Raw genomic sequence first — 26766 nt, 5'->3', positions numbered from 1 at the left:
ACATATTTGCATGGCAGGGGGAAATGAGGAAACAGAGATGTCTGGATGTCCCAGCATGGAACAGCCATGACAGACACCAAGAGCCTGGCCCAGCTGCTTCCTCCCTACACAGCCCAGATGTACAACAGTTCCTCAGCCCCTTCCTGCCCAGGGGTGCAAGAACCACCACGGAGGAGCATCTGTCCTCAGAACTCTGTACCTTAGGGCAGACCTTAGGGCACCAACACAGTGAGCCCACACAGCCAACCCCACTTGGTTCCTTGGCTGTCTGGTGCCACCTCCACCAGGCTACCTGACTGCTAGGATGAGTCTTTGCGCCCTTGGCATCGCTCCCTCAGAGCCCCCTTATATACAAACTGCCACAGCCAACAAAGCCCATTGGAAGCCCCAGTGGGTCCCCCAGTGTGTGAGCACCCAGTGAGTGGGCAACCAGGCCTACCTGTTGGGATTGTACTCCAGCGCGCCCACCTCCTCGCTGGCCTGCAGCAGGTCCAGGATGCCCGCGGCGGAGCTCCCGCCATCCTTCTTCACTTTGGCGTTGCGGCTGGGCTTGGTGTCCGTGTCGATGTGCAGTGAGCCCTCATCAGAAGAGTCGTCGCTCTGCTTAGGGGCAGGGTGGCAGGTCAAAGCAGAGCTGGGGGGAGGATGGGCACTACAGGGCAGGCTGGCCAGACACCAGACACCACTGCCCAGCACCACGCGGGTGTCAAGCTGTGTAGTGGGATCCAGGAGCCTGCCTGCAAAGGGCAAGTGGACTTCACATGCTGCGCTGTTCGCAGAGACCTGGCTCACAAGACCTGAGGTAGGAGCCCCAATTGTGAATAGACGTAGAAGAGTCTCGAGGTGGGATGGGAGAAAGGGGACGCCTGCAGCCAGAGGGGTCCCAGCTACAGCTCTTTCAGGTGGCTCTGCAGGGACACTCCAGGCTCCCCAGGCAGCATGTGGCTGACAGGGACCCCGACCTGGGGCTGGATGTAGACATCCCCTCCCATAGGCCCAGGCCCCACTTCTCCTGACACCCCTTTGTTGGGCGTGTTTCTTGTTGCATCGTCAGGGAGATGCATTCTCTCCACAGTGGATTCTGCAGTGGCAAGGGCTCCCCAGGCCCCACCACTCACAGAAACCTGCAGGCCCTACATGCCCTACACCTGCTTTCAGCCCCAGTGACCATGGGATTATCCCTCCTGTGTGGGGTCTCACAACTAACTGGAGCCCAACCTGCTCCCCATGAACTCACACGTGGCAAGTGTGAGGACCCTTGCACCCCTGCAGAACTGAGCAGCATGCAGACCCGACACGGTACAGTGGAGACAGCCACAGGACGGGTGCGTCCCTGGCCTCCCATGGGGGCTCACCTTGTAGAGCGCCGAGTCCAGCTTTGGCTTGGTGGCGGGTGTGGGCAGCAGTTCCTTCTTATCCAGCAGGACTATAGGAGAGCAGAAGGTCCGTCGTAGGACTGGGAGGAGTCCTGCGACCACCCCCAACCCCGCCACTTGCAGGAGACTTCAGAGACAGATGCCCACCCCCTGGCTCTCAGAGACTGCCTTCCCCACCCAGGGCCCCCGACTCACAGGACAAGTCCCTCTTGGGGGCATTCTTCTTCCTCCTGATGGGAAATTCATCAATCTTGAGTTCCCCATCATCTGACACATACTCGTACTCGTCCCGCACAGGCTGGGGCTTGTCTTCCTTCAAGTTCTGCAAGGGCCCGAACACCCCTGGGCTCGGCTGCGGCTTGAGAGCCTTGGAGCTAGGGTGGCAGACATGAGTGGTCAGCGGGCAGCTATGTGGTTCAGCCTGTTGAGGCTCCCCTCCCCAAACAGGATCTGAAGGGGGTCAGCATCCTCCCCTGTCCACAGGTGAGTCTCCGGGACGAGTGACTGGCTGGGCACCCCCAGCCCTAAGGCCAGCTCCCTGATGCCATGGCCCTGTAGGGATAGTGCTGACCCTGGGGTGTGTCCAATCTCTCCCTGGCCACCTGGCTATGTGCCCCTGACCACCCTGAATACTGGGCCAGCATGCTTAGCCTGCTTGAAGACTGCATAACCTCACAGTGTGTCAAAAGGGCAATAGCCAGTGGGTTTCCTCCATGGCTCTTTGAAAAATAAGGTCAGGGCCATGGTGTAGACACAGCGGTCTAAAAAATTTCATGCTCTCATCTCCCTCCTGGGGTGAGGCTTGCTGCTTCAGGTTCTGTCACGGCCACCCTTGTGCTCAGGGCACCATGCCCACTCAGTATGAGGATAGTAGGCCAGAAGCATCTGTAACCCCGACAGACATGGTTCCAATCCTGGCAAGAGACAGGGATATATACAGGGAGTGCCTGGCACCATGAACCTACAGGTGTGGGCACAAGTATGTAACAACACACAGGTACACACATCACACACACATGCACATACACCCCACAGCTTAGAGAATCCCATCAACTTTCCTCTATTTCCTAAACTCTACATAGCACCTGGTCGTAGAGTTCATTTGTTTAAATGCTCCCCAGAACCTACCAGCTGAACTGCAGGTAAACCAGGGGCACGCATGGGGCATGAAGTGGAGCATCTGGCTACAGACCATACACTCTTAAGCCTCCACATCATTCAGACTCCCGGGGTAATGGCCCACTGTCAGTTCCCTACCCCTAGACATGGCCTTCTCCTTCCCTCTTAAAGATGAGGAAACTGAGGCTCATGGAAGAAAATGGGCCCATTCCCACAGGGACACACCTGCTTCCCAGACTGGGGCATCTACCCTGGTCTTAGACGCAGCAAGGGTGGCCCACTGGACCACAGTGGCAATCGCTTCCCAGTGGTGTAGGGTGGCCAGCACACCCCCACTGCAGACCACACCATCTCCATCTCTCAGTTCAGCACTGGCTCCCCCAGGAAGCATCCTGACTCCCAGATGAGACAGCCTTCAGACATACCTAAGGTCCTCAGGGAACCCTCGTGCTCCATGACTTTCCTTCATGGCACCATGGCAGAACATGACATGGGTTTGTACTAGTTAGAGATGGGTTAGAGTACCAGGTTCACACCAGCCTCTCCCCACTAATCGCTGAGCTCCATGACCCCCACCAGCTCAACTGGCCATGCAGCTAACATCTGCCTAACCAGCCACGTAGCTGACATCTTCCCCTCTCCTGCTGATATTCACTGCAGGCCCCAGCCCCTGCCCACCTGCCCCTCACTTGCAGGCACCCACCACAACCCCTCCCTACCCACCTGAGCTGAGCCATCAGCTTAGGAGGCACGGAGGGGTCTCCCCAATGTGGACCCCAGAAGGGGTGTGCCTGGTGATGCTGCCAGTTTGGGAAGGAGGCCTCACCTGGGGAGCTCTCCAGGAGAGTGTGTATGTGTGCAGTATATGTGTACATGGGGTGTGAGGGTGATATTTGTGTGGGAAATGCACAAAGTGTGTGTGTGTGTGCACGTGTGTGTGCGTGTATATGTGTGTGCACGCACATGCTCATGCACACTCAGAAGATGTGGAGCATATGCACCCACCCCTCCTGCCACGTGCACTCACATACCCAAGGAGTTTCTTGTTTGAGAAGGAAAACGAGAATTTGGAGTCCTTGTTCCCCGACATAGGAGATTTCTCCAGCTTTTGCTCCTCCTCCATCTTCAGCAGGGAGTCTGGTTTACTGTTCTGAAAAACAAACCCGGGATGATGCTGACTGCACTCAGGTGGTCAGTCAGTGGCAGAAGGGACAGGCTGGGCCAGCCTCCTCCCTCTGTGTGTCACTCAGAAACATGTCCAACACCTGCCAGGCTGGTGTTGGCTGCACCCTGGACCCACACCCACCAGGCCTACAGAACCTGCCCTCGGATGCTACCTGACACCCAGGGAGTGAGAGCTCCAGTTAGGAGAGGGCCATAAGGGACAACGCTGTTTATTAACTGAGGACAACACTCTTGGCTCTCAGGCCAGATGTGCCTGCACCCATGCCAGAAGTGGCCCCACAAAGGTGTCCAGAGCACAGTAAACCTTCACAGCATGCTACCTGAGACATCTACCTGCATGACCTATGTGCACACACATACTCAGCACATACCTCTGCTCACACCTCTGAGCCCAAACATTCCTCACACACCAGCTTCTCTACCCACACAGCTCTCTGGGAGGGTGGACCCCCCACTTGCACATGCACACACAAGCACACAGGCACGTGGGGACACACCTCACCTTATACTTCCACTTCGCCTCTGACTTGCTCTTAGTTTGCTCTCGGATTTCCAGCCTCTCCACATCATTCTGGGTACTGACCACCTCCTTGTTGGGAGCACTCAGGACACTCTTAGTGGCCTAGAAAATAACAGCCATGACCCAGTGGCCCGAGGCAGGAAGGCAACAGAATGCTCTCAGGCTACAGCACAAAGCCAAAAGCTATAGCACTGAGCCCCTGCCTCCTGCTGGCCCAAGCACAGACTCATTCACCCACCATCCATGCACCCACCAACCCATCACCCACTTACCCAACCCATTCATCTACCCACCCAAGCACCTATTCACTAACACCCACACCCATGCATCCACTCCCCACCCACCCACCCATCCACACACCCACCCATACATACAAATAACCATCCACCCATCTCCTCATTCATTCATTCATTTGCTCTCATTGCCTTAAAAAGGAAAATCAATAGGCCTCACTGCAGCCCTGCAGCGCTGGTCCTAGTGGTTGCTGACCCCTAGGAAGTGGGTAATTGCTTCCCAAGAGCAGGAAATCCCCCTCAATGGGGCCCAGTCTCAGGCGCTTGTGGCTCCTGAGGCCCACACGTGCAACTCCCTTGTTATACTAGCGGGATCGCAGGGCTGGTCACCTCTTTCACTACCCACAAGGGCTCAGGCCCCACGAGACAATGTGTCCCACCACCTCTTCTACTGCCTTGCTGCCCTGCACCGGGCGCCCTGCCTGCACTCAGGTCTAAGTTTAATACTTGACACTAGGGAAGACTCAGCCAGTTCACACCCCACATCCCCACCCCTATGAGCCTACTCGATGCTGCCCTGTATCACCAAAGGCATTGGGAGCGTCTCTCCTCACGTGCCACTGTGCTGAGCTTATCTGGGCACCGCCTGCCCACCCTGGGTCTTCAGAGCAGGGACATGGTGGCCCAGCCCCTTTCCCACAGGTGTGGCCCTGGGGAAGTGCCCACAGGCACCTGGCCCATGGGCAGGTCGCGCACCTTGCCCTTCTTGGGTGGCTCGATCTTGGTCAGCGCCTCCTTGGTGTGGGCCTCCAGCAGGTCCAGGTTGGGGATGGTGGGTGAGGCTGACCCCCTGCATTTCTTCCCTTTCTTCTTGCCCCCATCCTTGAGCTTCAGTGATTTGGGGGGTTTCGGGGGCTTAGGTGGTTTAGGGGGCTTAGGGACTTTGGATGGTTTGGGCATCTTCACGGTTTTTGGAGTCTTTTTTTTGGACACTTTCTCCAGGAAAGACCGAGGAGGGCTGGCCTCAATGGGAGACGGGGGTTCCTCCTTCTCACGGTCCCCAAAACAGACCTCATCCGAGGAAACAGCCGCCGTCACTTCAGGTCGCACAGCCTTGGAGGCATTCTAGGGGAGGAGAGAGAGGTGACCACCACCTCCTACCAGGAGGGTCCCACAGCCCAGCCACAGGAGACACTTCATGAAGTAAGGGAGCAACCACTGCACCATCATGTGGTACACATCCCTCACACAGCAGCTGTGTGACACACTCACATCTGCCCCACAGAAGCTGTGCGACATTCATCCACGCCATTGCCACTAGCCCTGCCCCTTCCCTGATGGGGACTTCTGTCCCATTGAGGCACTGAGAGGCTGGGGGCTCTCAGGCTCACATAAGCAGGGTCTCGGGCTGGACTGTTTTCCCCGCCCCCAAGAACTTCAGAGAAGCAAGCCCATCTCTCACTCCCTGGGCTCTCCCTAGGACACCACAGGCCATCTTCAGGACAAGGATTCCCAGCCCACCCACGCAGGGGTTGTGTCCCAGCCATGACCCAGCAGGCAACTTTAAGGAGAGCCAGGGAAGACAGTGGCCCTCCTCCTGGGATCAACCCTACCTCACTGAGCCGGATCTCTTTGGCCAGGTCTTTGATGAGCTGCGAGGGTTTGAAGTGCTCTGGGAGCTCATCCTCATGTTCTGCCAAAGCCTGCAGGGCAGCCACATAGGTCAGTCACACAGCGCTGGCCAAGCACCGGTCACCACAGTTTGGGTGCCAATGGTATCCAACTGCGCTCCCTCCCCATAACAGGGCCTAACCAGGCTGTCTCCTGACCCACACCCCCACCCTCCAGGTCCATTGCCTAACCCCTCATCAGTGGGGCCTCCACGGTGTGAGTGCCGCGTGAGTCCTGAAGAGTTACCCACTGTGGCCAGATGCTGGCCTACTGGGAAGGATGTGCCATGGCCCCACTCCACAGGTGGAAAACAGCCACCGAGAAGGCGGGATTTGCCCAAGCCACCACCAGGGCAGGAGTGGAAGCCCACCGTGCCCCTGGCCCAGACACAAGGCTGCTTAGCCTGACCACATGGAGAGAGGAGGGGTCTGGAGTTAGAGGGGGATGTGGCCGAGAGCAGCCTGGGAGGGCCCAGCCACTTGCCCCATCCATCTCCCATGGTTCCCATCTCCGGGGCTTCCCTTCTCACTGAAACTTACCCCTCAGCTCAGCTGGGATGCAGGGCTCCCCGAGTCTATACCCCTGGCCCTAGAGATGTCTTTGCTGGACAGGGGACACTTCCACCCTCCTAGGATACTCCCCTGAGGAAGGATGAGCCCAGGTATGCCCCCTGCCTTTCTCTCGTTTCCACAGGGTGTCACCGGCACTTCCTTACCTGCTTTTTTGTCCATGATCTGAAAGCACCATTGAGGATTTTAGCTCCTTGGACTAAATGAGGTGGCAGCTGCTTTCCAGATTTGTGAGAACCTAGGGGATGGAGGGTTTATTGGGTGGGCACCCATGCACCTTTACTGCCACCTGCAGATGACTTCACACCCCAGGTGGAGGGATTGTTAAGGGCTGGACCTTCCGCAGGCCTCTGCCCACTGCCACCTGCCCAACTGCCAACGGTTCCTCTTGGAACCTGGGGGGTACCCATCTATCTGGGACACCCTGAGAGGGCAATAACTGGCCCTCCCTCCATCCTCCCACCAGGTCCTCAAGCAGGCAGCCCAGCTCCCCCCAACACCTGATCACCCTTAGCAGAGGCCACAGTCCTACCCACACCAAGCATTCCAGTGCTTTCTGACCCCCACAATGATGTCACCTGCAAGCTGAGGGACACTGGCAGTGGGTCTGATTCCCACGGAGCAGCCCAGGCAAGCAAGGCACCCTGAGCAGGGGAGGAGGGAGGCAGCACCATAACAAGGAGTAGCATCCAACCCTCTGGCTCCCAAGCTCTGAGGCGTCAGGTGACTGTCTGTTTGGGGTGCTGTGCCCTTCCAAGGAGGGTGGGAGACAGAAGGTGGGGCCAGCCCAGCTGGCAAGCTCTCACCTGGGATTTAAGCCTGTCCTAAATGTGGTTCTGCCTATACTGCCCCACACCACCCCATCCTACCCCACCCCATCCCACCCTACCTCACCTCCCCAGTGTGAGTCCCCAGGGCAGATCTCTCCTCTGCTGGGGTAGAATTTAGGGCTCCATATCTGAGGATTGATGGAAGATGAAGTTCCTGCTGATGAAGTTCCTGCTGAGGAACTTCCTCATGCTGAGCAGGAACTTCCAGGAGCCATGCACTGCCTCTTGGCAGGTATCCAGAGATGGTAGGGGCCTGGCTGAGCCTGCCACTGCCCCTCAGGCCTCTCCTTGGAACCTTGACATGCACACCCATCACTGTTAGGTAGGAGTCTTCTAGGGCACCTGGGCTGGTGATCAGAGCCAGTACAGACCCCCAAGCCCCTCAGCATCCCTGTCAGTAGCCACAGGCAGCATGCACACTGACTAGAGAGCACACCAGGCCTGGGGACAGGCAACTGCCATGCATTCTGAAACACCAGTCAGCCGTGCAGGCACAAGTCCAGTGCTGTACCGCACACATTGGGGACTGTGAGACTGGGAGCTAAGGGGACACAGCCACACCAGGGTCGAGCTGACTGCTCTGTCACCCATCCTATGTCCCTGAGCTTCCCCTGCAAAACAGCCCCACCAGAGCCTCGGACTGAGATGCTGACCAGACTTACCTTTGAAGGCCTCCAGCAAGTGCTTCCCCATGTACCAACAGGCGGTTTCGAAGTTGGGAAATTGAGTCAGGCTGCCTAGCTTCAACCTTCTTTCCACTTCATATGCTCTGTAAGCCACAGCAAGAACACATCAGGGAGAAAGCAAACCCCTGTCATCACCACATCACAGCCAGAGACTACCCCAAGGCCAGGGCCCTCTCAGGCCTCCCCACTGGGCCCTGCGTGGCACAGGGTACACAGTCTCTGGGCCCCCTGGAGCCTGGCTTCTAGAGCAACAGTTGAGTGTACGGGAAGAGAACAGTGGTCTTTAAAGCCAACCCAGACCTATCATGGGCCACATGTCCAGTGACCTCCCCACTCAGGGGCCCTGGTAAAACCTCGGCTACCTCCTTCCTCCCACATACACAGGCCCAGTGAGGCGAAAAGTCATGCTCAGGGTTACCATTGGGTTGGCCAGTCAGGACTCAGGGGCAGTGATCTTGGCTGAGCAGCGTGGTCTTACCTCATCTGCATCTCCACACTCAGGCTGTGGAGGAAGTGTCCCGCGAAGGCCAGGCAGTCTACTGGTGTGAGTGTGGCATAAATCCAGCCTGGGAGAAACAGGAATACTAGCCCTCCACAGACCCTGGTGCTGGTGCTTGGCTGCTCCCCCCAGGCCCAGGTTGCCTGGAGAGAGCTGCTGCAGCCCTACCCACCCTGCCCACCATGCAAGAGTGTGCTGGTCCTCTAAGTCAGAGGGCCTAAATCCAAGCAGGCCCAGCTGTACATCACAGACAGATGAAGAAACCAAGGCCTGCCCTAGGCTCAGGATGCCCAGCGCGCTGGCCTCTGCACTCAGGCAGGAGGAGATGGGGGCTAGCCCACTTCCTGGGGCAAGTGGGCATGTCCCCTCCCAGAGGCAGCCTGGCCAGCCTGCAGGAATCACTCTGACAGTGGGGACTTGGAAGGGCCCAGACCAGGACACTGGGAGGCACATAGATCAAACCAATGTGTGGGCCCACATGTGGCAGAAATCCAAACACCGCTGGCTATTTAGACAAAGGAGTTGCTGCTAACTGTTCCTTTTTAAGGTGTGAAAGCAATATTGTCATTTTGTTATTTTTAAAAGGAAGACTTTCTGAAATGGTGAAATGTTTATGGTGAAGCAGTATGATGTTTGCTTATGTAGCGCTTCCTCCCTCTGCTTATGTATGAAATGTTGGCATCAGCAAACACCCATCTTTGGATGTGGCTGGGTGACAGGGCACCCAGGCCCACACAATCTCATGGCCCAGACCCGGCCTCTGTGAGCAGCTGGGCCAGCAGCCGAGGGACTCATGGCCTTGAGGTGGCCCTGGAGGAGGTGGTGGTGTGCCCACACTGACCACCAGGCCCCAGCAAAGATGGCTGGGGAAAAATACAGAGACCCCAGGTGGGCCTCACTGAGGACAGATGCTCACCTGAGGGGATGAAGAGTGTCTGGCCCTGTTTGAGGGTGCACTTATAGCACCTGTCCACCTGGTCAGCAAAGAACATTTCACTGTGGTTGGAGGCAGACTGCCAGCGCTCATACAGGGAGATGTTGGCCGACGCCGGTTTGATGAGATAGAAGATCTTCTCCCCCTGCCAACGAGAGGCCATTGGCAGAGCCCTCCACATGCCAGAGCTGCTGTGTGTGGGGGGGCACAGCTTGCTATGTTCAGGGACACTGGGTGGGGGGGCGGAATGAGCTCGTCATGTCCAGGGATGCTTAAGTTCCTGGTGATGGGACCTGGCTTGAACCCCACTGTGCCCAGGCCCACTGTTCCTCTTCAGAAATGGTGGAGCCATGTTCCAGGACAATTCAGAAGTCTTATTTTAGGAAGATGCTAGGCTAGGTGCCCTGACACGCTGGAGCTCCACCCACCCCTGGTCATTCACATCCTGTCCTGCAGCACTGCAAATGCCTTGTGCGCCAAGGGGCCGCAGAGCTGGGCCAGCTGTCTGATGAAGATGGAAACTATTCTCCAAGAGCTGATCAGTGCTGGGCAGGAGGTAGAAGGATGGTCCACGCCAGGCCCCAGCCCTGCACTCAGACCATGGGGAGTGCATGGAGGCACGCACAGGGCAGGTGGACTGGGGTAAGGAGGTAAGGAGCTAAGTTACTCACCCCCCAACTGTCCCCCCTCGTGCTCCTGTGGGGGTCCCCAGTAGTCACTCTCTGTTCCCTCTTCTAGAGAATCTCCCAGCACTGTCCTCCTGAGCACTAGGTCACTCACCCCAGTGTGCACCCCCAATGCCGCCTGAGTCACCGTCTCTTTAGAAACAGGTGGGCAATTACCTTGAGCACATGGTACCAGGCGGAGGCACCCCCCGAGTCGATGTGGAAGTCTGTGTAGCTGTCCTTCACACAGATTAGGCAGTACTTGGTCACCTTGGGCTTGGCCAGCAGTGCGTCGTCTGGCCAGTAGTTTTCTACCCAGGACAGTTTCTTCACAATGTCAGGAGGTTCCACAAAGCTGGACATTCTGGGGGCACAGGAGAAAGAGCGATCAGCAGGGCTGGGGGCAGGGAGTCCTGCACACTTGGTGCCTGCTCAGTGCACCACAGGGGGTGGGCCGCCTGTCTTCCTTTCATGACCCAAATGTCTTCTGTCCTTGCTTGACTGCTCCTCGGTGGCAAGTCAGACATTCACTTGTAGCCAGTGCCAGCTGCACCCTGGAGTCTTGCTGAGCCTCCCTGGGGGAGAGGAGGTGGCCCAAACCCCCGTGGGTGAGTGCAGAGACAGCATGTGTCCAAATGAGGGACACTATGCACATCGCCCACAATCCATCTCACTGTGGGGCCTGACAGTTATTGTGCAGTCCCTGAGGCAGAAGACCCTGAGAGCATTCTGTGGATCTGCTGACCAAAGGGTCAGCTGGAGAGCTGGGAATTTCACAGAGTGGGCAGGAGGGGCAGGGGTACTGACCCTGGCAGAGCAGCTACCAGGAGACAAGAGGTACAGCCAAGTCTGACCAACCTCTGAGACAACAGAAGCCTGGAGCTATGAGGCCTGGGGAAGCCAGGGTGCATCATCTGGGACCTCGCCTTGAGAACAGCAGCAAGTAGTTAAGGGCTGAGTGCGGCACCCCAGTTGGGAAGGCAGGGTGGGGACACGGGGTTACTGTGCCACTGGCACAAAGTGTGTGCTAAAGGTGGGCAGGTATATGAGCAAATGTGTGAGTGTGTCATGCATGGGTGTGAGCCTATGTGCTCAGGAAGACACTACTCCACACTTTTACCACCTGTTCTCTCTGTGGGGCAGGATGAAGCAGGCCAGAGAGGGTTTGACTTTTTGTTCCTTTTCTGGCTAAATTGTTCACAATGCATAATATTCAAAGTTTAAAAGGGAAACAGAACATTAAAGCCATGTACAAGGTTTTATGGCCCAAGACATTTTCTACATTTCTTAGTACCTCCCAAGGGTGTTACTGCCTGACAAACACCAACAAGGGCTAAGAGCCAGGAGGGCCTAGGGCCCCACCCGCCCCTCACCTGGTGTCGGAGAACTCGAGGTTGGTGAGGTTCAGGACCCGCTTGCGGTTGGTGCTATAGTAATAGTCGACAAACTCCTTCAGCTTCATCTTGCAGTCCTTCTGCTTGGTGACATCTGTCACATCCACGCTTCGCTCTGGGCCTGAGGAGGCAGCAGGAGGAAAGTAGTGCATCCGGGAGCTGGGGTGTTCTCCCACCAGTGGGGGCCTGGGTTGGGCAAAATGCTCTGGGCTCTAGGATCCGACCCCCACCTGCCTGCCCGGGTTGACATGAAGGCCCCTGGTATAGTGGGGTCTTCATGGGCCTCAGCTTAGCACATGAAAATACAGAACACCCAGGTAAACCTAAACTTCAGATAAATAGCAAAGAGGTTTTCGGCATACGCACATTCCCATAATGTATGGGACACACTTATACTTAAAAATCAGAATATCAAAGGACTGCACTTCTAGGCTGCAACTCATTATTCTAAATATTGAAAAGTTGGTAAATAATGGGGGAAATCCTGCATTTTCTATCACTGATGTCAGGAAATTCAGTTTACCCAAGTAATCGAGGAAACAGAGTTCCGTATCAACTCAGTTGATAGGGAGAGTGAGAAGGGCAGGGTTAGCAAGCTTTCCCTTTGCACAGGTCCTCAACCTCTGCTGGGGCCTGGACGAATGGGCTGATGGAACTTTCTGTGGACAAATGAGGCTGGATTTTGGTCCCCCAGCTAAAAGCCAGGTACCCTCAACTCCCAGGGTAGGGAGGGTCCTGCAACAACTTGAACCAAATCTAGTAAGCCTCTAACACTTGATGCAGGAATGGATGGGGACAGGGAACAGGTTAAATGACACTATGGGGACATTGCCAACTAAGTCCTGAATGTGAGCTTTTCCCAAATCCCCAGGGTAGGAATTCTCTAGGACCAACAAGCCTGTTTTCTCCAAGGGTGGGGCCCTCCAGGGCATCAAAGACATTAGCACATTTAGCACACAACTGCAAGGTCCTGGAGCTCAGAGCTGAAAGAATCGAGAGGTCTCAAGACAGCCTCCATTTACAGCCAGAGTAACTAAGAGGGGCAGGGGCCAGGGTTCTCATGTCATTTTGGTAGGGCTTGGGGTCTCATTCTAAGAGAAAGGGGTGTGAAGACCCTGACTCACCTGCTTGCACAGCTGGGCTAGAGCCAAGGGAGGGGTGAGGGGGTATATGAGGATGTATACACCCAGGCCAGGGGTAGGGGCTTCTGCACAGGCTCTGGGGGCAGCATGCACAGAGTGAAGGGACGGCTCTGTGGCAGCAGGCCTGGCACCCACAACCCATGGGAAGCGGCACTTACCCACGTAGTTCTCGACATCGCTGACATAGAAGGTGGGGGCTGGCACGGCCAGGCCCAGTCCATCTTTCTTGGGGACGAGAATGGGTTCTGTGAAGCCATGCTCCTCCATGTAGCCCAGTGTGAGTTGGCTGCCTGGTACTCGGGCCACTACGTCCTCTGCGCTGTGGGGGCAGCACAAGTCGGAGGTCACATTGGACCAGTGCCAGCTCCCCAACCAAGACTGGCCTGGACAGATCCCAAGGGCCTGCTGCTCCCTCCACCATCTCACATAGTCCCAGGAGACAGACTTGCCTGCAGTGCCAGAGAAGTCACGGGGCAGACACGGCAGGGTTCTGCACACTCCCACACACAGAACTTCCAGGCAACTGCTCTGACCATAGTGAGTAAGGACAGGGACACAGATGTCCCTGTCTCCACTGTACAGGCCAGTAACCCTGAGCGAGATCCCTCCCCACTCCATGCTCAAAGGTGGGATCCTACTCAGGTGGTCTGGCCTGAGGATAAAGCAGATAAAGACAAACCCCTTTTCAGGGAGAACCCATGCCCTGGATAAGCAGAACACAGGACCTGGGAGCAGACTGGACACATGGACAAGACGGGTAGAGCCTGAGTTTGGGGTGACCTGGCCCCCACACATCAGGGCCCATTTGTACCTACTGTGGAAGGATTTTGTGGCTACTGGTACAACCTCTCAAGATTTTATAAAAAAAAATTTGATGCCTCAGCTAGGATGTCACCTGCAAGACCAGCCCAGGTCCTGGACCTGGACCCTTCACCAGACATCAGTGAAAATGATGCTAGGTCACACAGGAGAGGGCAGTTGAGACCAAGGCGATGGCTGCGGGATGGTCTGGGGTGGGAGAAGGGACAGAGGGGGAAGGGCAGATCTGAGAGGGGACACAGCTGGTCTGACGCCTGTGTTGGACTCCCCAGCAGATACACCAGCTGGACACACAGGTCAGGAGTTCAAGGCTAGAACTGGCTCCAGGAATGGATATGAACACTGAAGGTGGGTACAGGAATGGAGGCCGGCAGTCCCTGGGGACAGTGGTCAGCAAAGGAGGAGGTGAGCTAACAACAGAGGAAGCACAGACAGGAGAGCTTGGGCTCACAGTGTCTGTGGAGGTTGGGCTCAGGGAGAGAGGGGCTGCACCACATTTTGCCGAGAGTGGAGTATCCTTTGGATTTGACTTCATGATGGTGTTGAGGAAACCAAAACCATGAGAGGAAGCATGAGAGGAAGCATGAGAGGAAGCTGAGGAAGAAGCACCGTTTAGGCAACTGTGGGAAGGAGCCCTGGAAGTGTGGAAAAAGTGCAGCCAACTGCCAATGCCAGGGGTGGTGGGTTGAGAGTCATCCTTGGCTAACCAAAATATCTGTACAGTATTCCATTGTGTATGCATGCCACATTTTCTTTATCTGTGTTCCCCCTCGGATCTGTCAGTGGGTACTTAGTTTGAATTTGGAATACCAAACAGAAATCCAAGACACCCATATGGCCAAAAGACTGAAGGAAAAAGAAACCTATTAGAACTAATAAATTAGTTTAGCAGAGTGGCAGGATACAAGATCAATATACAAGAAATCAATTGCATTTCAGTACAGTAGCAATGAACATGCTAAAAAAATTAACAATTCTATTTATTAGTGCACCAAAAAGAATAAACTAATTAGGAATACATTTATGAGAAGCAGTGCAAAACTTATACTCTAAAAATGATAAAACACTGTTGAGAGAAATTTTTAAAAGATCTCAAAAACTGAGAAAATAACCCATGTGCATGGGTTAGAAGACTTAACATTAAGATGGCAATTTGACTTCTTGAGTCTACAGATCTATAGATTCCACACAATTCCCAACAGCGTCTCAGCTGCTACCTTGGCAGAAAATGACAAGATGATCCTAAAATTCCCACAGAAATGCCAGGAACCTGGAATGACCAAAACAATCTTGGGAAAGAAGAACAAGTTGGCAGTGTCATTTCTCGATTCCAAACTTTACTGCAAAGTACAGTGATCAAGGGAGTGTGGTTCTGGCCTGAGGACAGACCGAGATCAGTGGAACAGAATTGAGTGTCCAGAAATAAATGATTTTCAACAAAAGCGTCAAAACCATGGAATGGTGAAAGAATTGTGTTTTCAAGAAAAGATGCTAAGAAAAATGAATAGTTGCCTGGAAAGACAAAAAAGGGGAAGTTATCAGATCCTTACTTCACACTACATGCACAAATTAAATTGTATCAAAGACCAAACTATGAGTTAAAACTATTAAGCTCTTAGAAGAAAATGACAAAGCTTCCCAAAACAGGTCAATTAGACTTCACCAGAATTAGAAACTTTTGTGCTTCAAAGGACAGCATCCATAAAGTGAAAAGTCAACTCACGAAATGGAAGAAAGTATTTGTAATCGTATATCTGAAAAGAGACATGTATCTGAAATATATAAAGAACTCTTACAACTCAATAACAAACAAACAATTAGATAATAAAAATGGGCAAAGGACCTGAACTGACATTTCTCCAATGAATATACACAATGGCCAAAAAGGACGAGAAAGGATGCTCACCATCACTAGCTGGAGGGAAAATGGAAATCAAAAATCACAGTAAGATCCCAATTCACACCTAGAAGGATGATTAGAATAAAAAACTGAGCTAACATGCCAGTGAGGATGGAGAAACTGGAACCCTCATAACACTGTTGGCGGGGTGCTGTCACCATGGAAAACAGTTTGGAGGTTCCTCAATTAATATAGTTACCATGTGACCCAGCAAATCTACTCCTAAAAAAAGAAGAACCTCTGTCTACACACACACAAAAAACTTGTGTGAGCATGTTTATGGTAGAATTCTTCATATTAGTGAAAAAAAAAAAACCACATAATTATGCAATCTGGAGCTGGGAGACTACTGAGGGTCGGGTCCCAGGCAGGTCAGGTGCCCCAGTATGTTGGGTCACGCGCAGATGCAGACACATCCAGCCCAGAGAAGAAAATGATACCAGCCAGGCAGCCACACGAAGGATTGAAATTCCATCAGTCCAATCACTGCTTGACAAACTTTCCACCAATCAGAACTGCACTGACTGAAAACCTTATTAGCAAAAGTAGAGGCTTAAGGATTAGCTCTCCCCAGTATTCTTTTTGCCTTTATAAGCACACACCTCCCACCTGCAGCAGCTTAGACATACAGCTCAAGTGCTTCTTGAGTCTGTCTATATGGCCTGAACTGTAGATTAAAACTTTGAATAACATCTGTCAAGTTAGAACTCAAATGCTACTGCTATAACAGGAGAACTGTACCACGACCACTGTAACATGTGGTTTACAAGCCATAATACACCTATAGTGCAGTTGTTGTAACTCAACTAGACTTCAGTTTCTCAGTGTCTTGATAAACACAATGTGATCTGTTCACACAGTGGCATAGTATTCAGCCATGAAAAGGAATGAAGCCTTGACACCCTACCACATGGATGAAGCTTGAGGACATGGCACTGATTGAGAGAAGCCAGACACAAAGACCACATATTATGATTCCTTTTAGGTGAAATGTCCAGAATAGGCAAATCTATGGAGACAGTAAGCACATCAGTGGCTACTGAGGGCCGGAGAGAGGGGACAGGATGTGGCCATAAAGGCACCAGTTTTTTTGGGGTAATGTGACAATGTCCTAAAATTAACTGGTGGTGGTCCCCACATCTTTGAATACACCAAAAATCACTGAACTGTATCCATTAAATGGGTGAACCACAGGAAACCAGAAAATGTCTCAATAAAAGAAAAGAGATAGAAAGAAGCCAGAGGAAAGATCCACCCAGAAACAGGGTGTGAGTTACTTTGAATTTCTCATCAGAAATCACACAAGCAAGAAGAAAATGCAGTGAAACATTTCAAGTTAAAAGAAAAAACCCATCAACTTAGAATACTGTGTCTGGTGAATTATCATTCAAACAAGAAAGAGAAATAAGACTGTCAGACAGCAACTATCCCGTCACGAAGGGCCCAGGGGCAATTTTGCTGCTGGCTGCTGCCCAGTCCAAGGGTCTCTGATGCCCTCTCACCAGAAACCACTCCTGGGCCCTGGCCGTGCCCTTGGGTGAGCACTGTTTAGGACACCAGCTAGACCAGTCCATGAGCTCAGAGGGGAGCCGGTGGCCATGGGGTCCTGCCAAGTTGGAGGGAGGACCCTTGCCTCCACTCCCCCCTCCCCTATCCACAAAATGAAGCCACACCTCTCCCTCAGGAGACCCTGTGGGAGTCCACACCAGGCAGGGGACAGGCCCCTCTCCACCACCCCTGTCTGGGAGGCTCAAGAAGAAAGTCACTCACATGAGACTGCCTGGGACTTTGGGGAGCTGTGCAGCCTGCAGTTTCCCTGGGTGGAAATCCACAGCCTGGACCAGGGCTGGTGAGCCTGGGACTGAGGGTTAAGGGAGGCCCACCTGGGGAAGGTCCTGCTCCTCAGCTCCTTGATGAAGAGCTGGCTGCCGTTCTGCACCGGCTTGACGTCGGGCGTCTGCCCTGGGCTGTGCTTCTGCCAGGTCCGCTTCTTCTTCACTGTGTGGGGTGGGGAACAGGAGGCAGGTTGTCACCTGCAGCCCCTTCTCCAATGGCCCCTCCCCAAGACTTCAGGCATCCAGCCCAGGGGATCCAGCAGGAGGGCAGTCAAGGAGCAAACACCCAGAGACCAAAACCTCCTAGAAGCCAGGGGTCCTCAGGCACGTGGCCACCCCCCCCCCACCCTGAGGCATCACATAATCAGCAGCCCAACACCCAGCCTCAGGTCATGGTCCTCCCCACCCAATACTCTGATGCTATGGCTCAGCTGATGGTGCCCAAAAGCTGGGGTCTCCCTGGACCCCCTCACTCAACACGCACTCTGCGGAGCCCACATCAGAGGCACCTCTGAGATGGGTCCACCAAGGGCAGCCTCGCTGTTCTGGACAACGCCTCCCCTGGACTTGTCCTCCGAGCACAGACCCTCCTGCTGGGACCTAGCCTCACTGACAGCCCAGGGCTCACAACAGCAGCAGACAGGCTGCCACCTGCTGTGCCTTCTGCCCTCTTGCACCCCTGGGGTGCTGCACCTCACACCCTCTGAATGCTGCTGAGCTCCACTGGCTGCTCCCTCAGGCTGTCTTATCTTCACACCTCTTCCTAAGGGCTTTTTACACACTGCACACACGCCTTTATTGGACTATGAAACACAAGCCGGCACACACAAATACAAGTGCGCACACACATGCAAATACACCCCCATGGACTGTGACACCTGTGAGCACACAGCACAGACACGCACATCCCTACAGGACTATGGCACACGTGGGCACTGGACTGCAAGCTCCTGGAGAGTAAGAAGTGATTTCCTTGGCCCTTGATCTCATCTTGGGAAACATCGGATGAGTGAGGACAAGACATGGGCCCTCCCATGGAGCATGGTTGCCGGGTGGTCAGGTGACAGGTACAAGCATAAATTAGACTGGATGTAGGGAGGGACTGGTGAGGTCGTAGGGGCCCACCATGGGTAGGATTGCAGGACAAGACCCTGGATTCCTCCTCCCACACCTGGTAGAGGTGGGGCTGAGGGAAGACAGTACGGTGACAGCTATCTCTCAAGCTTCCCCAGCAGGGGAGGTGCTGTGTGGCAAGGACTGTGACTCATCTCTCTGGCTGATCGGGTCCCCCTTCCTTGTCTCCATTTGGGTCACGGCACTTGAGACCATCTCCAAAAATGGTGTGACATTTATGTCATGCTTGGCCTCCATGATGTACGGAGACTTGGCCTGATCCTGCAGAGGGAGGATTCCAAGCTGGGACCCCAGTGGCAGCACTAGGCATAGATGGGAGGTTACAGGCTTGGGACATCTGTTCTAGTCTTTATGCCCCAAGTCTTGTAGCTATGTGACCTTGGGCAAGTTACTGAGCATCCCTATGTCCCATCTTTTCTCGAGAGATGCAGATTCTGGCATCCCAGGGCTCCTTGTGAGGTGTGCCTACAGGGCTCAGTGCCTATTCCAGGCTTCAGCTCTTCCCTATACCCCACTGCCTGACCCAGCACAGAGTGAACACGGGGATGTTTGGGGGTGGATGGTTTACCCAGGGCTCTTGGGAGAGAGGATGGGCTTCAGCTCAGCTCAGCTCAGGCCCCTTAATGATCCAGGTTACTCCTAAACCAGAAGCAAACCTAGCATTGTATTCCTCCCTGTTAGACATGAGGCTGCACCAAGAACAATCCTGGGACATATTTACAAGGTGCCCTGGAGAAAGGCCCTGGAGAAACAGAGGTTGCATGCATGTCCACACAGAATGGGGCGCCTCCCTTTCTGATCCCAAGAGTGTCCTGGGGGTCACCACTTAGAGGGGACCCAGGAAACTCCAGGGTTTGAGGAGGGGATGGAAAAAGAACTCTAAGACACATTCTAGCAGACAGAAGAGGCCACCGCCTGGCTGGGAAGACCAGTGAAGAGATGTGATCCCAGTGTAGTATGGGGGACTGACAGAGAGAGGCAGAGGACAAGGGAGGTATAGGGAAGAGGATGCTCCACGGGCCCCTCTAGGCTAGCAGACCTGGGGCATCCCCCATCCTCCCCAGTGATGTCTTCTCAGTGAGGTTTGAGGACACTGAGTAGGCTGTCTTGGGAGAGCCCCACTTCCAGGGAGTAGACTGGAGTGAAGCCATGTCATAGTCTCCCTGGGGAGGGTCCAGAGGAGCATGAGGATGCAGCAACCTATATGCAGGACCTTGTCTCAGGCAGCAATGGGGAAACTGAGTCTCAGAGGGGGCACACACAGTTGAAGGACAATGGATGCAGGGTGCAGTGACAGCAGTGGATTTGGGGGTGCAGTGCACCACAGGAGAAAGCAGCAGCACCTCCACATATTCATGGGGGGTAGAGCCTGAGAAGCAGTTGCTAACTAGGCCTGGCAGCAGACCCAGACCAGACGGTCTTTCCGGGACCTCACTTGAAACTGGGCTGCTCCGGACACCTTGGGGAGAGGCCAGAACATAGCCAAAAATGTAGCTGGAGCACTGGCACTGGACAGCAGACAGAAACTGAGTGGAGACACAGGGTCTGAGCTCCAGGGCCTCCCCCAAACCCTGCAGACCTGGTGGATGGGTTTCTTCCTCCTGAGGGTCTGGACACCCTGAGCCTGGAGAATGAATGCCTTTCCACACCACCCCAGCAATGTGCCCTGGAGATGGAGGCCGGTGGAAAGACTGGTAGGCCTCAGCAGGCACCCAGGGCATGGAAGTGACAGTTGTCCTGCAGGTAGCAGGCACCAGAGTCCTGCCCACCCCCTGAGTACAGCTCACCCTAACCTTGCAGGGATTTTGAGGACTTAGGGAGGAGGAAAGTGAGAGTCAATAAGTGAGGTGACTTCTTAAGCAGTTATAGAGCTAACGAGCAGTGCTACCTATTTCCTGGGAGCCTTCGTGTCAAATGGGGACTCCTTACAAGTTCCCATTGGACCCCTGAGCTCCTCACCAAATCTGAATCAGGCAAACCTGTGTGCTCAGGGGTCCTACAGCAAAACCAGGTCAAGGGTCATATGGTAAGAGCATACAAAGGGGACCCCAGGATCTCTAAAACAAGGCAACATGGGAGGGAGGTGGCCTCAGACCAGCTGGCCCTGGGAATGCCTTCCCACCCCATCCTGATCCATTTTGTAATCCTCACCTTGCCAAGCTGCAAGCCCCATCCCATGCAGGGGTAGGAAAGGGAAGTGAACCCCTAGTGTAACTTATGGGTCTGGGGTTCCCTGGAGGCATGAGGTGTTACATAAGCCTCACTACAGAAGGTGCGACAAGTCGATGAGGCAAAAAGATGACAGAGGCTTCATTTCAAATGAAAATGTGGGCACACATGCTAGCGGAAGGTACTAGAACCCTGCACTTTTATCCCTGGTAGGTATACAAACTCAACAACGACAAAAAATCAGATTCACGGATTTATAAATCACACATGCATGTACAAAGATGTGCACACATACAGTGCACACATATGCATGCACATGCACACACACACACACACAGCTGCCTATTCTGCCAGGCCATAGTCCCTTGTTCCCTGTGTAGCTGGTTGTAGGTGAGGGAAAGGGGCATCTTCCTTTGGCTTATAAGAGCACTTCAGGGCAACTGTGGCCCATAGCCTCTGCCCACCCTCCTGCACAGGGCAGGGTCTGCATAAAGCAGGCACAAGTGTCACTGGCAGGAGTGGGCAGGGGACTGTCATTGCCAGGAAGGATGCTTCTGGAATTGCATGCGGACATGGTACTCAGCTCACACCCCAGGTAGCCTGACCTCAGCCCTGATTCACATGACAGTACCCCGAAATACATCCTCCCCGAGGTTCCCCAAGACAGCACCTTTTGAGTTCCCTTGGCTGTAGGGGATCAGGTAGGGTTTCCAGGCTCCAATCTTGCACTTGTCCAGTCCCCCAGGCACATGGGCACTGAGTTCCCTGGAGGCTCAGTTAACCACATGCTGGAGTCCACTGAATGGCAGTGCCCAGAGCAAGGGAGCAGACACGTTCTGAGACAAGACTGCTATGAACTGGGAACCTCAGAACCTCCTGTTTGAGAAGGTCAGGGGCTGCAGGGGCTCCTGTTTATAAGAGTCCCCAGCTCACACATTTGCAATAGGTGGTGTGCTACTATGGCAACACTATGCTAGGGGTCAGGGAATGAGGAAGGATGGGGCACAGACTGGCAGAGAGCTCCCTGCCCAGTGTCCAACTTCCCAAAGGCAACAGAAAAGGGCTCTGGGGGTGCTCCCCAGTGCCAGTGTTTTTCTTCTGCTCCTTCTGGATCCATAGGACTTATTCCATGGGGGCACCAAGGTCCTCCTGCTTATGACTGAGAACCAGGAGGAGAGGCTTCCTTTGAAGGAGAGTGATAAGGGTCATCCCCCAACCTTGCCAGTCAGCACAGGGCTCAGGATGGCAGTGTCTAGCTTGTAGCTGAGCATCTTGCTAGCCAGAAACAGATGCCACATGAACAAGCCACACCACCCCGCCCCCTGTGCCACTGTCCTGACTCCAGGTGAGCTCTTGCCAAGGTCCTACAGACCCCATGTGAACTCAGCCTGGAGTTCAAAGATTACATCACCTCCCACCTGTGACATCGGCTCCCCTCCCCCCTCCCCAGCCACCTAGGATAAACCTGCACCTTGGGGAGTCCCCATAGGACCTGTCACACCCTCAATAGTCCAGAGAAGAGGGAATAAAGCCCTGGGGAGGTGCACAGAGCAGGCAGTTTGGGAAAAGGAGTCATCTGACTGCCTGTGAGTTTGGGGGAGTGGTCTGGAGAAGGGAGAAGGAGCACATTCCTAGACTCCCTCCTGGCAGTGACCAGCAGGCTGCTCAGGGCAGCCAGCATCAGGGTTGAGGCAGTTCAGGGTTGGCCCAGCATCACCACTAACCCAGCCTCCAGTCAGCATCCCCGTCTCAGCAGGCCCTGGGGTTAGTGTCCACAAGGTCTCCACCCAGGGCCCATGAGTGGCCTCAGCTGCATCTTAGGCAGGAACACACCAGGAAGGGCCACAGTGAGGACAGTGAAACTAGAAGGGGTAGTAATTGAGGGCAGCACCAGGCTAGCATGCCTGGGGCAGGGGCAGGGTCAAGGCCAAGCAGAGACTCTGCGCCAGAGGTGGTGCAGAGGGGCATCAGCAGGCCATACTCACAGGTAGATTTCCCGTGGGTTTTCTCACAGTTTGGGCAGTGGTAGATGTCGATGTCTGGAGCTTCTTCCTCTTCCACTCCAACGCAGCTGAAATGGATGAAACACAGATGTCACCAGAGTCCAACATACCTCTGGTGGCTCCCATTCACCTCTCAGGACAATGGCCCAGGGGGTTGGGGGGTATGTAGTGGGAGGAGGTGGACCCTGAGAGGTGGGGTAAGTGGGCACTCTGCAGGACTGCTTCTGTGAGAGCCCTCACTGACCTTCCACCACAGCCGGGGAGGCTGAGGTAGTCTTGGCATCAGGCCTCTCTATCACTTCACCAGGAACAGTCCAGAGCCTTTGGTGGGCCCCCATGGCGAACTGTTGGAAGTCACCCACCCCAAGAGGCAACACCTTGGTGCTGGGACAACTGCACAGCAACAGAGTGGAATTGAACCCCTACTCACACCATAATCAAAAATTAATTGAAAATGGATTAATAACCTAAATATAAGAGCTAAAATTAAAAAATCTTAGGGGTAAATCTTTCTCCCCATGGATTTGGTCATGGATTCTTAGATATGACACCAAAAGCACAAGCAACAACAAAAGATACATTGGCTTTTAACAAAAATTAAAAATGTTGTGCACTAAAGGACACTATCCATAAAGAGAAAAGACAATGACCACATAACAACACACAGAGTAAGAGGAAATATTTGCAAATAATGTTCCTACTAATGGTCTAGCTTCCAGAATATATAAAGAGCTTTACAACTCAACAACAAAAGCAAAAACAAATTCAATGCAAAAATGAGCAAAGGATCGACATGAGTGGACATTTTTCCAAAGAATATAAAGAAATGGTAAACAAGCCAATGAAAAGGCCCTCAACACTAGGGTGTTATTGAAATATAAATGACAACCACTAGATACCACCTCATACTCACAAGGACAACTGAATTTTAAAAAGAAAAGTATCAAGTGTGGGGATGGTGTAGAGAAACTAGATATTCTTACCTGACTGATGGGTACATAAAATGGCAGTTTCCAGTATGGCTGTTGCTCAAAAAGTTAAACATAGAATTACCATATAACCCAGCAATCTACCCAAGAATATTGAGACCAGGGACTCAAACTAATCTTGGTACACGAATGTTCAGAACAGCAATAACAGAAACACGGAAGCAACGCCAAGTTTCTCCGGAGGACCAGATAAGCCACATGTGTCCATCCACACACTGGAATGTCATGCAGCCTTAAAAGAGAATGTCGCACAGACAGACACTACCACATGAATGAACCTGAACACATGATGCTGAATGAGGGAGGCAAGAAGTGTGTGGTGCAGAGAGGGAAATGCACAGGGAGGCTGACTAGCAGTGCAGAGGCAGGGGAGAGGGCTGGGCTGTTACTCTTTGGTGGGCCTCCTTGTCCGCTGAGAATGGTCTGGAACTATTCAATAGATGGAGGTGATGATTGCACCACACTGCGACTGTATTAAATGTCAGTGAAGTGTTCATTTTTTTTTTAACATTTTTTTTTATTTTTTTAAGAGGCATGTATTTTTATTTATTTATGATTTTTTTTATTTATTTGTTTGTTTGTTTTGTTTTGTTTATACAAGCACTGGGTACAGTCAGAAGCGCAGGAGGGTGAGAGAATTCACCAGAGCCAGAGCGGGGAGCAGAGCAGGCAGAAGGACTGAAGTACACTGCTGAGGGGAGCAGCGGGCGGCAGGAGAGGTTTGCGCGCCATGTGGGACCCTCCTCCGGTGGCCAGGGAGTAGCCGGGGATCAAACCGGCGCCACAGAGGCCGCGGGCAGCTTCGCAACCCAGCGCTCAACCGCTGCGCCACCGGGGAGGCCTGAAGTGTTCATTTTTAAATGGTTAAATTTCTGTTTATGTGAATTTTATCTCAATTGAAAAGGTAAAAGAAGCTGACCAGCCCGAGTCATCACAACCAGCACACACTGGAGGGGTCACTCACTGTGGGTGCTCGCATGTGTGCATGTGCCTCGACCTCTGCACTCCGCAGTGCGAGGTGAGGTAGAGAGGCATCTCCTTACCACCCAGCAAACAAAGGCAGGGAGGCTAGAGGCTGCCCCATTCCAGAGCACCCAGAGTTCCCTGGGGACAGTCCACCTTCAAACCTTGCATCAACCAGTGTGAATACCAACAGACAGGACCGCCACAGGCCAACAAGGACCCAAGGGACATGGTTACCTACAGCCACAGTTGGGACAGGGTGTGAGCCCAGAAAGACCATGGCAAAAGCTCGCCTGTCACCTCAGAACACCAGCCAAGTGGTTTAATGAGTAAGAGCAGAGGGGAAGGTGGGCTTGTCTGCTCCCACGGTGCTCAGTGCCTTCCTGAGCAAACAAAGAATTGGAAAGGAAGCTGAGAGAGCGCTGATGGATTAAAACAGTGCTCCACATCATGGAATCAATTTGAAAATACAAATATGAAAAGTAAGTACAGGGAATGCAGCAAGGGCTCACAATCTGTCTCCATGAACGGAGGTGACTGCCCCCCAAAAGGCCTTGAACAGAAGGTGCTCTGCCACTACTTGAGACACACCCACTTCAGTGACCATGAAGAGACAAAGGGGAATTTAAATTGCAGCACAGTTAATCTTCAGCTGATAAATTACCCCAAACCAAACACAGTAACTGGTAATATCTGCGTTGATGAAGGCGTGACAGGTGAATCCCCCTCTGTCGTGTCCATGGCCTGCTCTGCACGGTGACCTGGGCTGACCAGTCTCAGCTTGCTTGTCCATCAAGCTCATGATACCAGCAACCCATCCTTGTGCCCCCAACCCTGTGCTCCCAAATCTGACAAGGACCCCTGACTTCTGAAAACCAAACTTCCTTCCCCCTCCCCACCCTGCTCTGTGGCTGCCTGTGATTGTTGCCTACAGGACAGCCAGAGTGTCTGGGGGGCTCCTATTCATATGAGCTCTGGCACACCAAGCACTCAGTCCTGCTGCCATCACTATCCTCAAAGGGAGAATCACTTAGGGAAACAACTTTGATTTTTCTGATCCCAAAGTTAAAGCTTTTTGTGGGCCCCCTAAGAAATTATCTGGGAAATTACCCAAAAATCTGAGAAGAGAACAACAGCTATGGAAAAGTCAGAAATATTTTTCCTCCATTAAAATCAAGAGCAAAGGCACTGAAGTTTTGAAGGAGACTGTCACTTGGTCCCTGGACCCGAGGGTACATGATGGATACCATTCTTGGAGCAGAGGAAATGCCATCCCACATGCAGGGCTGTGGGCTCAATGACCCCTTAAAGACAAGAAGGAGGCAGACACTTCTCACCCCACTGCTTGGTACTTGCGAATTGAGGTTAAAATTTTCTCAGGAATTCACAGACTGCACTATGTTTTATTTTTTCCTTTGTCAAGAGTATTGATTCAATGTAAACTACAGCTTCTGCAACCCTGTCCTGACATTTATTTATTTTTTAAGTTTTAGGAAGTGTCTGGAAAAAAGGAAGTGGCCCCTTTCAACATAGAGGAGGCTCAGCAGGCAGAGCCACTCAGTCAGCCCTGCAGCATCACCCAAGGCACCAAGGCGCTGGCACCCAAGAGCTGAGCAGACCTCTCCTGTCTCTCCCGCTGCTCCCCTCAGCAGTGTACTTTAGTCAATCTGCCTGTTCTGTTCCCCACTCTGTCTCTGGTGAATCCTCTCACCCCCCTCCCTGCCCCCACACCTGTGGCCTACACCCCAGCTTTATATGCATAAATAAATAAAATAAATCTTTAAAAAAAAGTTTCTATTCTTCAGGTTGTGATTTTGCATGTACAGGTTGTGAGGCAGAAGTGGGTATGCACACAGGGCTCATGCACAAAGTGGCTTGTCCTAGGATTATTTAAAATAGCAAGCAATTGGCTCCTTTTCTCTTTATACTTTTCTGGACTTTCCTAAATCACTTAAAATAAACTGTGGATTCCCTTTGTACAGGCAACAAAAGTCCTGATTTATTTTAAGGTTGAATGGCTCAGGTCCCAACTTTTCCAGGTCCCTGCACCCCATAGAGGGCTCCTGAGCTGTCCACCTTGCAGGGAGCTGGACTCATGCCTCTGGAATTGCGGTAAGGGCACCAAGTGGGA

General features: G+C 53.2%; 1 protein-coding gene across 1 annotated transcript in view; it reads right to left on the bottom strand.

Moving 5' to 3' along the window:
• Positions 1 to 26766, bottom strand: part of PHF2 (PHD finger protein 2) — a gene marked incomplete at both ends in the record, with an annotated part of 61916 nt that overhangs the window by 8329 nt on the left and 26821 nt on the right. The window contains 16 exons of the mRNA XM_084238518.1: positions 440 to 600; positions 1356 to 1426; positions 1572 to 1750; positions 3527 to 3645; positions 4183 to 4302; positions 5190 to 5558; positions 6047 to 6136; positions 6820 to 6911; positions 8166 to 8272; positions 8668 to 8755; positions 9605 to 9767; positions 10465 to 10651; positions 11661 to 11802; positions 12982 to 13142; positions 17426 to 17540; positions 22666 to 22751. Coding sequence (XP_084094644.1) covers positions 440 to 600; positions 1356 to 1426; positions 1572 to 1750; positions 3527 to 3645; positions 4183 to 4302; positions 5190 to 5558; positions 6047 to 6136; positions 6820 to 6911; positions 8166 to 8272; positions 8668 to 8755; positions 9605 to 9767; positions 10465 to 10651; positions 11661 to 11802; positions 12982 to 13142; positions 17426 to 17540; positions 22666 to 22751 — 2250 coding nt within the window. The remainder of the gene's footprint in view (positions 1 to 439; positions 601 to 1355; positions 1427 to 1571; positions 1751 to 3526; positions 3646 to 4182; positions 4303 to 5189; positions 5559 to 6046; positions 6137 to 6819; positions 6912 to 8165; positions 8273 to 8667; positions 8756 to 9604; positions 9768 to 10464; positions 10652 to 11660; positions 11803 to 12981; positions 13143 to 17425; positions 17541 to 22665; positions 22752 to 26766) is intronic.

Source organism: Talpa europaea (genome assembly GCF_964194135.1).
Source record: "Talpa europaea genome assembly, chromosome: 7".
NCBI lineage: Eukaryota > Metazoa > Chordata > Mammalia > Eulipotyphla > Talpidae > Talpa > Talpa europaea.
The sequence above is the reverse complement of the archived record's forward strand: the minus strand, read 5'-3'. Positions and strand labels throughout refer to the sequence as shown.